Consider the following 12,964-nt stretch of genomic DNA (forward strand, 5'->3'; position numbering starts at 1 on the left):
GCATTTTAGAGAAAAATGCGTAGCCAGACGGTTTAAGCATGTCGCGAGTCAGAGACACACGCTAGCCGTGCATTTTCTGAGCCAAAACAACATTTGGTCGGGCAAAACGTGTCGGGGCTTGTTTTTCAAGCCCTGACTATTTAAATAGCCAGGGCACGACTTCTAACACAATGTTTGGTAGCTGCAACTCATTTTGAAAAGCTATCTTTTGGAATGGAGGAGTATGGTTGAAGCTTATTCAACCCAAGTGATAAACTCGTATTTTAACTGTTTTATTGGGCGTTAAACGTGATGATAATTGGTGTTTAAATGCATATTACTTGAGTTTACGTCCATATTTCACTATAAAGGTGCTTTGATGAGTTTATCCAGTGTTTGAAGTTAAAATAGGTAAAAAAGGGTCAAAATGAGCCAAGCCGTGACTGGTGTCTGCTTCAAACGTTAATCTGCCTATCAATACGGGGTCCAAATCCTATTTTGAGAGTACCATTGTCTTCATCATCGAAAGAGCTTCGTGTGGGTACCTCACACGCCCCAATCGGAGTTCGGATGAGAGAGATATGGCCGATCTACGAAAGCCGCGCGGATTGCCGGGAACTACCCGGCCGGGTGAATTTTATGTGCAATAATTCCACCCGGCCGGGTGGCCAATTTTGTTCATAAAGAGTCCAGAGACTTCTGCCCGACCGGGTGGATTTTATGTGCAATAATTCCACCCGGCCGGGTCCGTCTGACTGATGATTTTTAGCCCAGATGTGATTTTTCTGAAGGGAAATAAAAAGAGAAAAGCTAGGGCAACGAAAGGGTATTCTGAACCAGCCTCAAAACACACTCAGTAGTTATCACCTCTCCACCAGCCGAAAGAGAAAAGGTGCGCTGCATGGGAGGCAACCCATGGAAGGTATCTTGTATTGTTTTATGTATTTCTTTTAGTGTGTTTGCTCAGTAGTTATCACCTCTCCACCAACGTTTCAAACTTATTTCTTTGCGTAGCTTTGAATAAGTTTGGGGGGGTGATATGGTGGATGATGAACCTATGAGCATGTTTATTGTTTTCATGTTATTTTTGGGTAGTTTTAAAATTTTTGCTTAGGATTTTAGTTTAGGATTAATAAACTCCCTTGGATGAAATTGAATGGGGTCGGAGCAATTTGAATTAAATTCAAGCATGTTTGTTGGATGAGTTGCTAATGATGCTATATGTTAAAATGTTTGTGAAAACTTGTTGATATGACCAAGCATGCTTGTATGTCCTTATTGTGATTTGCCTAAAGTGAATTGCCCGTTGTATTGTCCTTTGCCATAACCCTGTGAGACTTGAGCCTATATATTTCTAAATGTGTGATTATCGTCATTGTGTTATATGTTTCTAGAACTTGCTCGCGATCTTCCTTGAGTCTACATATAGTGAGTATAGATTTAGGAAGTGACGTTAGGCCATCCGTTCTAGCCTTGTCTTTACTTTCACCCTAAAATAAAAATCATAATCCTTTGTTAGCCATATTTGAGCCTAATAGCCTATTATTTGATAACTTGGGGTTGTATATATGCTTGAAAATAAGTTTGGGGAAAAGAACACTTTTGGATGATAAGAAGAGTTTAAAGGTGAAGTATTGACTTGAATATCTTTGGGAAAGTGGATGTATGCTTGTAGTTGTGAAAAAAAAAGTTGTAAAAAAAAGAATAATTTGGTGGTATAAGCTAGGCGAAGCCTAGAGGGGGTATAAGCTAGACGAAGTCTAGAAATGTGTAAGAAACCAAGTTTGGGGGAGAATTGGTAGATGAGAAGAGTTTATAAAGACTACTGAGGAGTTGAGTTGTTTTAAGAACAAAGTTAATATAGTTTCGAAAGGGATTATAAGTCACTTTGGCCAAATTTTCCTCACCTAACCAAAAAGCCTACATTACAACCTATAAATAAGACCTTTCAGATCCTTGATTTATAGTCACAAAATAGTAGATGAGAGGTTAGATTTCGAGCAAGCCTATGGTAAACTATGCATGATTGATTGATTTGAGAGCTTGTATTTTACCTATACACTTTGAGAGTGGGAGAATTACACTACATATCTATCTTGTGAGGGCAAATTGACAAGGTTGCATACTTGTTAGTAACTTGAAGCAATGATCAGTTGGTTTACATGTGTGTGAAGTTATTGATGCATGCTATTGTTTATTAACTGAGGCAATGATGAGATCCAACTTATGTGTACGAGTTTATATTTGATTGTTGTCTGCTTCTTGTTTGAGGACAAACAAGTGATTAAGTTTGGGGGAGTTGATAAACTCATATTTTAACTGTTTTATTGGGCGTTAAACGTGATGATAATTGGTGTTTAAATGCATATTACTTGAGTTTACGTCCATATTTCACTATAAAGGTGCTTTGATGAGTTTATCCAGTGTTTGAAGTTAAAATAGGTAAAAAAGGGTCAAAATGAGCCAAGCCGTGACTGGGGTATGCTTCAAACGTTAATCTGCCTATCAATACGGGGTCCAAATCCTATTTTGAGAATACCATTGTCTTCATCATCGAAAGAGCTTCGCGTGGGTACCTCACACGCCCCAATCGGAGTTCGGATGAGAGAGATATGGCCGATCTACGAAAGCCGCGCGGATTGCCGGGAACTACCCGGCCGGGTGAATTTTATGTGCAATAATTTCACCCGGCCGGGTGGCCAATTTTGTTCATAAAGAGTCCAGAGACTTCTGCCCGACCGGGTGGATTTTATGTGCAATAATTCCACCCGGCCGGGTCCGTCTGACTGATGATTTTTAGCCCAGACGTGATTTTTCTGAAGGGAAATAAAAAGAGAAAAGCTAGGGCAACGAAAGGGTATTCTGAACCAGCCGCAAAACACACTCTCTCTCTCTGAAGAACTCTTGGAAGAAGATTGAAGATTCAAGCTTCGATTCCTCCGCCAATTGTAATTCGTATCATGGTTTTTCTTGTTTTTCTTAGTTTTTGTCTGATTTCCGCCATGAATATGAGTAACTAAACCCTTTATGTGGAATTCTTGGTGAAGATGCATTGATTCATAGTTTTAATCCAATTGATTTCGTTTTTATCTTGCTCTTGTAATTGTTTGAATTATTCTTGTGCTTTTTCCTATCAATTGCTTGATCACCAATTGGGAGTGTTAGGATTTCTTAGAGTAATCGGGAGATGAAATATTTAATCTTGAAAGAAGAATAATTCACACCTTAATTCAATAAAACTCGGGAGAGTTGAGATTATGAGTGGGATCTTTAAACTAATCAAACATTTGGGAGTTAGGTCTAAGATTTAGAAGGAGACTTCACTTATTACACCTAATCTACAGATTTCTCACCTCGGGAGGGGGTTTAATCTACAATTGTGATTGATTCAACAACTTTGGAGACTTTAAATGGTTAATCGGTTTCAATTGGGTTAGGCTATGAGTTGTGCATCGGATCCTTGAATTCTGCATATTTCTCCATCATCTCTGCATTTACATGTTTTCAGTAGTTGTTAGTTTCAAAACCAAAATCCCTGATTGTCTGGATAGTAGTTGAAGTTTGTTCGTGGTACTTAGGTTTACACTTAATTGTCTCTGTGTGATACGATATACTCTTGCTTGCTATTTGCTACGATAACCCCGTACACTTGCGGGTATTATTTGGGTAAAATAAAGTTGAGTCACCAAGCCTTGTCCGCTATGGTATACTTAGATATTGATTTTGTTATTGTATCCACTATGAATGGCTAGAGCTTAGGATTACTTCTAGTTTTTAGTAGTTAGCTTAAAACATATTTTCCTTTATTGAATGATTCAAGTTTTAACGAGTTATTTAGTTTTTTTCGATTGTACTTTGACTGTTATTTTGCTATGGAGCATTATAGCCAGAACTTGCCTACAATCCGACATTTCTTTAACTCAAATTTAGGAGCACAACGTAGTTTGGTAACTATAAGAACTAGAAGCGTGAGAGGTTAGTTCAAATGGCTCGTTGAATCGGGTTAGAAGCTAATTGTATGACTACTGCGCTACCTAGTGGAGGTAATAGATTAGCGAGTAGAGCCTAGGAGACGTGATCAGCTTATCCTAGGTGCACCATTCCCCTAAACTGATCAGCTATGGGTGAGCATAAAACAACGTGAGATCCCCAATAAATCATAAACTCAATCTGGAAATTGGAAACTGTTGGGGTTTGAAGCCCCTTGCACAACGGAAGACTTGTACAAAACAATAAATCAGATAAGGATCTATTTGACCGATTATGCTATTAATCAATTCACATGTTAAACAGATAATTGCATGTTAGAACACAAATAATTCATGCTCAAGGAAAATAAATCCTAAACATGAATACTACGGTTTAGAGTTACCGATTTGATTGTCCAAAGAATCATCGATTGCTCGCACCTTCTACACGCGATGGTCTTCAATACTAGACCACTGATCTTCTGACTGGTTCCCGAACTGTATCTCAATATCAGAGTGGGCTGATCTTATCAAAATACTAGAACTCGAATAAAGAAGACAGAACTTTCTCACGGAGGAGAGCTGAAAAATTCACGGAGGAGAAAATCATGAAAATTCGTCTCCTACTAAAGAGAGGAGAGGGACGAAAATTATCAATGAAAATAAGTGTGTTTTCTGTCTCATTTATTCTCCTATTTATATTAAGTTCATATTGGGCCCAGTCAGGGATCTATGGAAGGTTTTGGATATGACCTCACCCAATTAGCTTTTTACTAATTAAAGTGAACCCACAATTTAATATAAGCTTATATTGGAATATTACGAGCAGCCACTACAGAATTAATATTGCACTGCCCATCCAAATCCGAAATTACAAGTAATCCAGTTTTCCGTTTTATTTATTGTTTATTTCCCGCGCTTAAGATATAAATGTCCATTAATTAATTAATGTTTGCTATGGACTTAATTAATCAACATGTAATTTATTCCAAGAGTGGACTTAGCAAGAAACACTTATTTATTATTCATAGAGTAATAAAACTCCAACTGGCCAGTTTTCGAATAATAAAACCTTGTTCAAGCTCCTCTTGAGAACATTATCAAACGAGACTCATCTCGCGCACGATTCAACATAATAGCAATCCTAGCACCGCTAGATATTAATCGCCACTACCCAATATATTAGGATTATTGGGTTGCAAAAAACCCGCACCATTTGATAAGTCAAAGTAGTGCATAACCAATACCGTATGCTCAATGCTAACGTATGTAGATTAAGAAATAGTATTTTATCAAGACCTAGTCTTTCAGTAGATAGCATAAAGACACGTCTTGCTATTAGATCCATTCAGTGCTATACCACACCAACGTCATCTTATTTCAGAAAGACTTAGAAATAATCGGACTAACATTGCCACCTTTCACGACAGGTAGTCTAAGCCTATCTGGGTTGTGAAATTCTTCTTTTTCTTTTGCAAAGCATTGCATAGAACCGACTGTGTTACCTTAAAGTGGACGACGCCCACAACCAGTCTACTAAACAAAAGACTTAGAGTTTGTTTGCTTCTTATACATTTAAATGTTTATAAAACATCTTATAAATGCACAAGCAAACACAATGTAATAATATACTGATTCTATTCGTGCAAAACTGCTCGAATAATACTGAATCGGGTTAAAAGTGGATCGTAGATTTTTTCGTATGCAAGCAAAATTCTATTCGCGCGAACTTGCTCGAAACATGCTTTTCAGTATACCAAACCTAACAGTAACATGATAATAGCTACTGAAACAAATTAGGAATAGTTCTTCCCCTTGACTGGGTTACTTTCGAGATTTGACTTCTCAATCAGCTTTGCATTGGTTTAAGTTCAAAACTTTTTAAACAACGAATTTACTGTTTCTAAAAAGTTTTACTAGCTTTATCATTTAATCTCATCTCTATGGGTCTGGGCCACAGAGACATTTTCTGTGAAAAATCTGCTTGGTTGTTCTCTGACCCTATCTTTTCCACCATAATGTCTTACTGCGTACTTGATCTTTAATTAATTTAATCTCTCTATGTGATTGCTTAACTTTATTAGCTCGTGTGTCCCTTGAGTTAGCCTTCACTAGAGTAATCATAATCAAATGTAATACCCATAGGCATTCTCAAACTTACGATTAAAGCTATTAGAAAGATACTCCTAAGGCAAACACATGTTCAGAGGATGACTCACTCGATCACTGATTAGTCATAAAACTAACTCAATGTAACCCCAAAGATATTGCATGAATGATTGGTACACTAGAATCTAGCGATTAGTCTTTCTCAAGCACTATGGTATATTCTTTACCTTAATCAAAGTCCTTTGCCATTGTTAATATGATATACACTTGCTATGCATAAGCACATCTAATATCAAACTTAGTACACAGCATAGCATACATGAGACATCTATCTTCAAAACTAGTCTCATAATTCTTGATCTCACTAAGCATCAAACGACACTTGACTAGAGACAAGACAATTCCATCTTGAAAGGTATAAACCTTTTCATGGAATTTCTAATGCTAAAATGTTCCAAGCAATCTATAAGTATAGGATTCCTAAGAGAATCTCAACATTCTTTCTAGCAATCTTAAAAGGACTTAGAAAGAATGTTGAGATTGTAATTAGTAATAAAACCTTGATCAAGCTGGCCAGTTTTCGAATAATAAAACCTTGTTCAAGCTCCTCTTGAGAGCATTATCAAACGAGACTCATCTCGTTCACGATTCAACATAATAGCAATCCTAGCACCGCTAGATATTAATCGCCACTACCCAATATATTAGGATTATTGGGTTGCAAAAAACCCGCACCATTTGATAAGTCAAAGTAGTGCATAACCAATACCGTATGCTCAATGCTAACGTATGTAGATTAAGAAATAGTATTTTATCAAGACCTAGTCTTTCAGTAGATAGCATAAAGACACGTCTTGCTATTAGATCCATTCAGTGTTATACCACACCAACGTCATCTTATTTCAGAAAGACTTAGAAATAATCGGACTGACATTGTCACCTTTCACGATAGGTAGTCTAAGCCTATCTGGGTTGTGAAATCTTCTTTTTCTTTTGCAAAGCATTGCATAGAACCGACTGTGTTACCTTAAAGTGGACGACGCTCACAACCAGTCTACTAAACAAAAGACTTAGAGTTTGTTTGCTTCTTATACATTTAAATATTTATAAAACATCTTATAAATGCACAAGCAAACACAATGTAATAATATACTGATTCTATTCGTGCAAAACTGCTCGAATAATACTGAATCTGGTTAAAAGTGGATCGTAGATTTTTTCGTATGCAAGCAAGATTTTATTCGCGCGAACTTGCTCGAAACATGCTTTTCAGTATACCAAACCTAACGGTAACATGATAATAGCTACTGAAACAAATTAGGAATAGTTCTTCCCCTTGACTGGGTTACTTTCGAGATTTGACTTCTCAATCAGCTTTGCATTGGTTTAAGTTCAAAACTTTTTAAACAACGAATTTACTGTTTCTAAAAAGTTTTACTAGCTTTATCATTTAATCTCATCCCTATGGGTTTGGTATCTTTTGTTGGTGAATTAGTATTTTTGGAGATGTATATTTTTGTGAATCTAATTTACACTCTAAAAAACCCACAACAAAGAGTAGTAGCCACAACTGAATGAAGCCCAAACGGAAATCGAAGAAATTTGGCACTGGAAAGGCTAGACTCGATAGATTTGTAGAGAAGAAAAATAGTAGTAGAGAATGAATCTCATCTCACTATAAAGAATATTTTTTTTAAAATAGAAGATTATCATATTTAAGTACATACTAAAATAAAAATAGAAATTATTTTTGAATGACAAAAGGAGTATATAGTCCTAGTAAATCTTCGTGAATTTGAGAAACTCTGCATAACACAATAAATATTATGAGGAAATAAATAATACTCCATCCGTCTCATTGAAATGACTTACTTTCTTTTTTGATTTATCATAACCATGAAGAAGCATAAGTAAAAATAGAAACATATTTATCTTTATTTTGTTCCATTCTCTCATTTTCTTGGGAACGGAGGCTGTACAATGTAGGAAAATGTACATAAATTTAATACCATTAAAATTTATCTTTATGTTGAAAATATGTGCTATTAATAGTGTGAATATAAGTATTCTTGAAATTAGTACTAAAGTACTATCATATGGCATATAATTTATTGTGTACGGTGGAGTATTATTTAGCATAAAATTCGATTTGATTGAATGAATTCGGCCTTTTAGAGATTTTTCAGCGCATCATCAGTTATTGGAAAACTCAGGTTATTTTTTATTGCTAAACTTGTGTTATGCAAAAAGTAAAATACCAAACTCCCCAACATTTTCTGACATCCTTAAAAAATCAATATTTTGATATACAATTCCAATATAATCCATTTATATCTTCCACCTAATTTGCCTATCTCCAAAACCACAATAAAGAAACCTCTCTCCACAGCATTATTTTATCATCTGTTTTCAAGGTGAACAAAGGATACGGGCCCCACCAACCCCACCCCAATCCTTGTTCATCTTCTCTCTCTGGAAAAAAATCCTTCTTCTCTTATCTCTTTTTCCCTTTCTCTTTCTATAAAGTTGAAATCAGGAATAAAATATAAATGTATCAGATAAATAATCTGTAGCCCTTCATCTCGTGGCTCATCCCATCGCCGCCTTACGCTCATTATCATATTCCTCCCCTTCCAAACCCTAATCCCCTTTTTATATATATTACCAATACACCAATATACATACACAATACGCATGTATGCGTGATTGTGTGTGCAATTTGGTACTGGAACTTTCTGTTCAGATATTGTATGACCAATTTTTATGCTGAGGTAAGCTTCATTTTTGCCCCCCCCCCTATGAATTGCTTGTTTAATTGATCCAGATCTGGAATTTGTAATGTGCTTTTTAACAGATCTGTGTAAAAGTCGGAATTTTGGATGTAATTTTCCTATTTTGGGGTTTGATTCACAGATTTATGTTAAAAATTGTGATTTTTTAATAGATCTGTTGCGTTGACTATCCTAAATTTCTGGATTTCATTGATTAAGACGAGAATTTGATTTATCTGATTTAATTAACTTCGATTTGGGATTGATTGAGCTTTCCTGCAGATTTCATTATTGTATATAGACGGATGTGTTTTGGGGGTGTCAAAAGGTTCAATCTTTCTGTATTCCGCAACGCAGAAACAGGAGAATTTGTTGGTTTTTGATCCGAGTATAGTTATCTGCGATGTCCCTTCTACCCAAGAGCGATTCAATCCACATTAGGGAGGTTTGGGCTGACAACTTGGAAGAAGAATTTAAGTTGATACGAGCGATCGTCGATGAGTATCCGTACGTTGCTATGGACACGGAGTTTCCTGGAGTCGTGCTCCGGCCGGTTGGCAATTTCAAGAACTCGAGTGATTACCATTACCAGACATTGAAGGACAATGTTGATCTGTTGAAGCTGATCCAGTTAGGGCTAACCTTCTCGGACGAGAAGGGGAATATGCCGACTTGTGGAACGGACAAGTACTGCATTTGGCAGTTCAATTTCTGTGAGTTCAATCCTGACGAGGACGTATTTGCGAACGATTCAATTGAATTGCTGCGCCAGTGTGGGATCAACTTTGGGCGGAATAGCGAGAAGGGCATTGATGCGAGACGCTTTGGGGAGCTCCTGATGTCGTCTGGGATTGTCTTGAATGATAATGTATACTGGGTGACTTTCCACAGCGGATATGATTTTGGGTACTTGCTGAAGCTCCTGACTTGCCAGAACTTGCCCGAGACACAGTCTGGATTCTTCAGTTTGATCAATATATATTTTCCGGTTCTATACGACATCAAGCATTTGATGAAGTTCTCCAACAGCCTCCATGGCGGGCTGAACAAGCTGGCTGAGCTGTTGGAAGTGGAGAGAGTCGGGGTGTGTCATCAGGCGGGTTCGGATAGCCTGCTCACGTCGTGTACCTTCAGGAAGCTCAAGGAGACGTTCTTTAGCGGCTCACTGGAGAGGTACTCTGGTGTGTTGTATGGCTTAGGTACTGAGAATGGACTGAATACATATAGCTGATAGGTGGGAAGGCAAAAAATAAGAAAAGCTAAAAAAATTTCTAAAATGCAGGAGTTGTGCACAGCTTGTTAATGATGCCCACTTTTGTACACTTTTAATGTAATGTAGTTTGTGAGAATGAAAATTTAAAAGTTTAATATTTCTTGTTCGTTCTTTCATGATTGTTCTTTAGGCTTGTGTTGTGAAAATCGCACTTAGGGCGTGGGTTGGTCAGGGCGCGGCTGTAGTCGCCCCAGCCACCCTGGGCCGAATGATATTCATGGGGCGGGCTGTGGCGAGACCGGGGCGGTTGGGGTGACGGTGGGGCATCGGCTGTTTCATGCTCAAAATTCCGGCATGTTTAATAAGAGTGTCCACAGTAATCAGCCGCGGCGGTAGCCGCCAGGGGCGGTAGTGCCGCGGCAGTATATTGCGAGCGGTGGATGAGCCGCGGCTGAGGAGGAACAATGGCCTATTGTGAGCCACTGAGACCACCGCGGCGGTCAAAAACATTTTTTTTTGACATTTTATTAATTTATTTTGTGATGACTAGGTAGACAAGTTTTTTGTAGCTGTGCTGATTAGGCGGACAAGTTTTGTGGTTGTGGAGTGGTTGTTCGGCCTTATTGTGGACACTATAAAGAGGGAAGAAGGGATGAGGAAGATGAATGGGTTACTCATATTTTAACGTTATAATTTTAGCACATTTTTTTAGGTGTCTTAAAGAAAGTACTTTAGTAAAGACATCTCTCTTCTTAGAGTTTTCACAATAATGCGAAACAGACATGCTACAACCACGCCACAGTCACAAAAATTTATCCACAGTCACAAAAACTTGTCCATACCAATAATAGCCACACCACAGCCACAAATCACATTATTTTATCAATTATTGGTATATTTTAATCGGACAGAAATAATTAGAAAAAAGAACATCATTTATTTTTAAAATAAAAATAAAACCAAATCTTCGTTGTATTATAAATATTGGAAAATTATACAACGAAAATTATCTAAAAAATACTTAAAACACTGCGGCCGCTCATATCACGATGTGCCCGCTCTCCTACGTGCCTAGATCTCTTTAACCATATTGACCTGGAGCTAGATATGTTCTCTTTCCCTGTGCATATCGGTGAAAACTTGGAGCAAGTATTCATCGCTATGTGGTACACCCATTTGCAGGGGCACGGTGGCAACACCGTGACTTGAACTAGCACCATCATCCGATGTCCAATGCTCTAAAGCCGGTCCTTCATCATCTATTATCATGTTATGCAATATGATACATGCATACATGATATCAGCGACATCGTTTTCGTTCCAAACTCATGACGGACACCGTATAATACCCCATTGCGCTTAGAGCACACCAAAAGCTCGCTCAATATCCTTCCTCGCACCCTCTTGACTTTGCGCGAAATAGGATTTCTTTGGACCATCTGGATGTTGGATCGTCTTCACAAATACCGGCCACCGAGGGTATATCTCATTTGCCAAACGTTGAAGAGAGGTGACGACTGCAGAACGTTGATGTTGTTGTTAGACCATGTATTACCGAAATACGTATGCCTGATCCGCAACCGGTAATCCGCCACGACTTACATGATCATCGACGGGTGTTTGCTTTTGAAGCCGGTAGTGAACTGCCCTTTCCAAGCCACCAGGTAGTTCCTCCATTCCCAGTGCATGCAATCTTTGCTGCCCATCATCCTTGGAAAACCGTACACCCTCCCGTGCAAATCTAGCAGTATCTGGCAGTCGCCGACAGTTGGCTTTCGTAGATACTCTGCACCGAAGATGGCCTTGATGCCCCTACAAAACTGCCTCAAAACCTCTAGGCTAGTCGTCTCACCCATATGTAGGTATTCGTCGAACATGTCAGCCGGTCCGGCATAGGCGAGCTTCCTAATTGCAGCGGTATACTTCTGCAACGTCAATCCGGCCGCTGGCATCACGTCGGAGGGTGAAGCACCTGTACCGCCCAGCCAATGACGTCTCGGCAAAGTAGTCGAAAATCAGCCGCTGGTTAGCCCCGACATGGTCACGTTGGATTGTCCACCGACGATGGATCGGACGAGGGACCACCGCCGCCGCCGCACGCTCCGCATCCTCCTTCACTTCCCGCTCCACCTCTGCAACCACCGTGTCAAACGCTTCATCCAACGCACGTTGATACTCATCGTCATCCATTTTATGAGAGTGGATTTGAGTAAAATTTTAGATTGGAGATTGGAATGGAATGAAAAAAATGAGAGGAATCGGTTGTGTTTATAGAAATAAATAAAGAAAAAAATTAAAAATTAAAAATAAAAAAAAACCGGTGGCGGCCCTGCGGCGGTCGCCGCGCCACCGCCCCTTCCATGCTGCGTATGCGGTTCCGCCCCCTCGCCGCGGCGCTGACCCATCTCGCAATAGACCGCTGCCGCGCCCTATTGTGGACACTCTATATGTGCCTACTAATAATATTATATATTTATTTATAATCTACTGATAATATTATATATTTATTTATAGTACTATGCTTCTAGGAAATTTCGTACAGGTATTTGTCTCTTACTTAAGGCCTGAAGGCGCATACTGTTTACTTATACAGTTATGCTTCTAAGAAATTTATACAAAAAATTAGTTGCATGCACTACAAATTAGCATAACAAACAAAAAAACACCAGTATATCTATATAAAATATATGATAAAAATAATGCAGAGGTACTAATTCTATTTTTTAAGTATCGGTCGCCCCGATTCTTGGGTCTCTCGCCCCATCGCCCCGCGCCCCAGATTTTATAGAATCGCCCCGGGAGTACCTCACTCCCCTAACAACACTTCTTTAGGCAATGCAGAATGTATGTTGAAGAAGATAGTTGTTGTACTTGTATTCTCTCTCGATGTCCACCAATCGATTGAATAATGAACCAGTAGCTTC

At 38.6% G+C, this 12,964-nt stretch overlaps 1 protein-coding gene across 1 annotated transcript; it reads left to right on the top strand.

Annotated features, from left to right (window-relative positions):
- Positions 1-8,439: 8,439 nt before the first annotated feature.
- LOC121804737 (probable CCR4-associated factor 1 homolog 6) lies at positions 8,440-10,197 on the top strand. Its single transcript, XM_042204381.1, has 2 exons — positions 8,440-8,827; positions 9,110-10,197. The coding sequence occupies exon 2, from the start codon at positions 9,231-9,233 to the stop codon at positions 10,056-10,058; it is 828 nt and encodes a 275-aa protein (XP_042060315.1). The 5' UTR covers positions 8,440-8,827; positions 9,110-9,230; the 3' UTR covers positions 10,059-10,197.
- Positions 10,198-12,964: the final 2,767 nt, after the last annotated feature.

The sequence above is a fragment of the Salvia splendens genome, chromosome 5 (genome assembly GCF_004379255.2).
Source record: "Salvia splendens isolate huo1 chromosome 5, SspV2, whole genome shotgun sequence".
Classification (NCBI taxonomy): domain Eukaryota; kingdom Viridiplantae; phylum Streptophyta; class Magnoliopsida; order Lamiales; family Lamiaceae; genus Salvia; species Salvia splendens.

Bases quoted from the DNA above. Each gene is read 5' to 3' on its own strand.
- LOC121804737 (XM_042204381.1), top strand. From the start codon at position 9,231: ATGTCCCTTCTACCCAAGAGCGATTCAATCCACATTAGGGAGGTTTGG.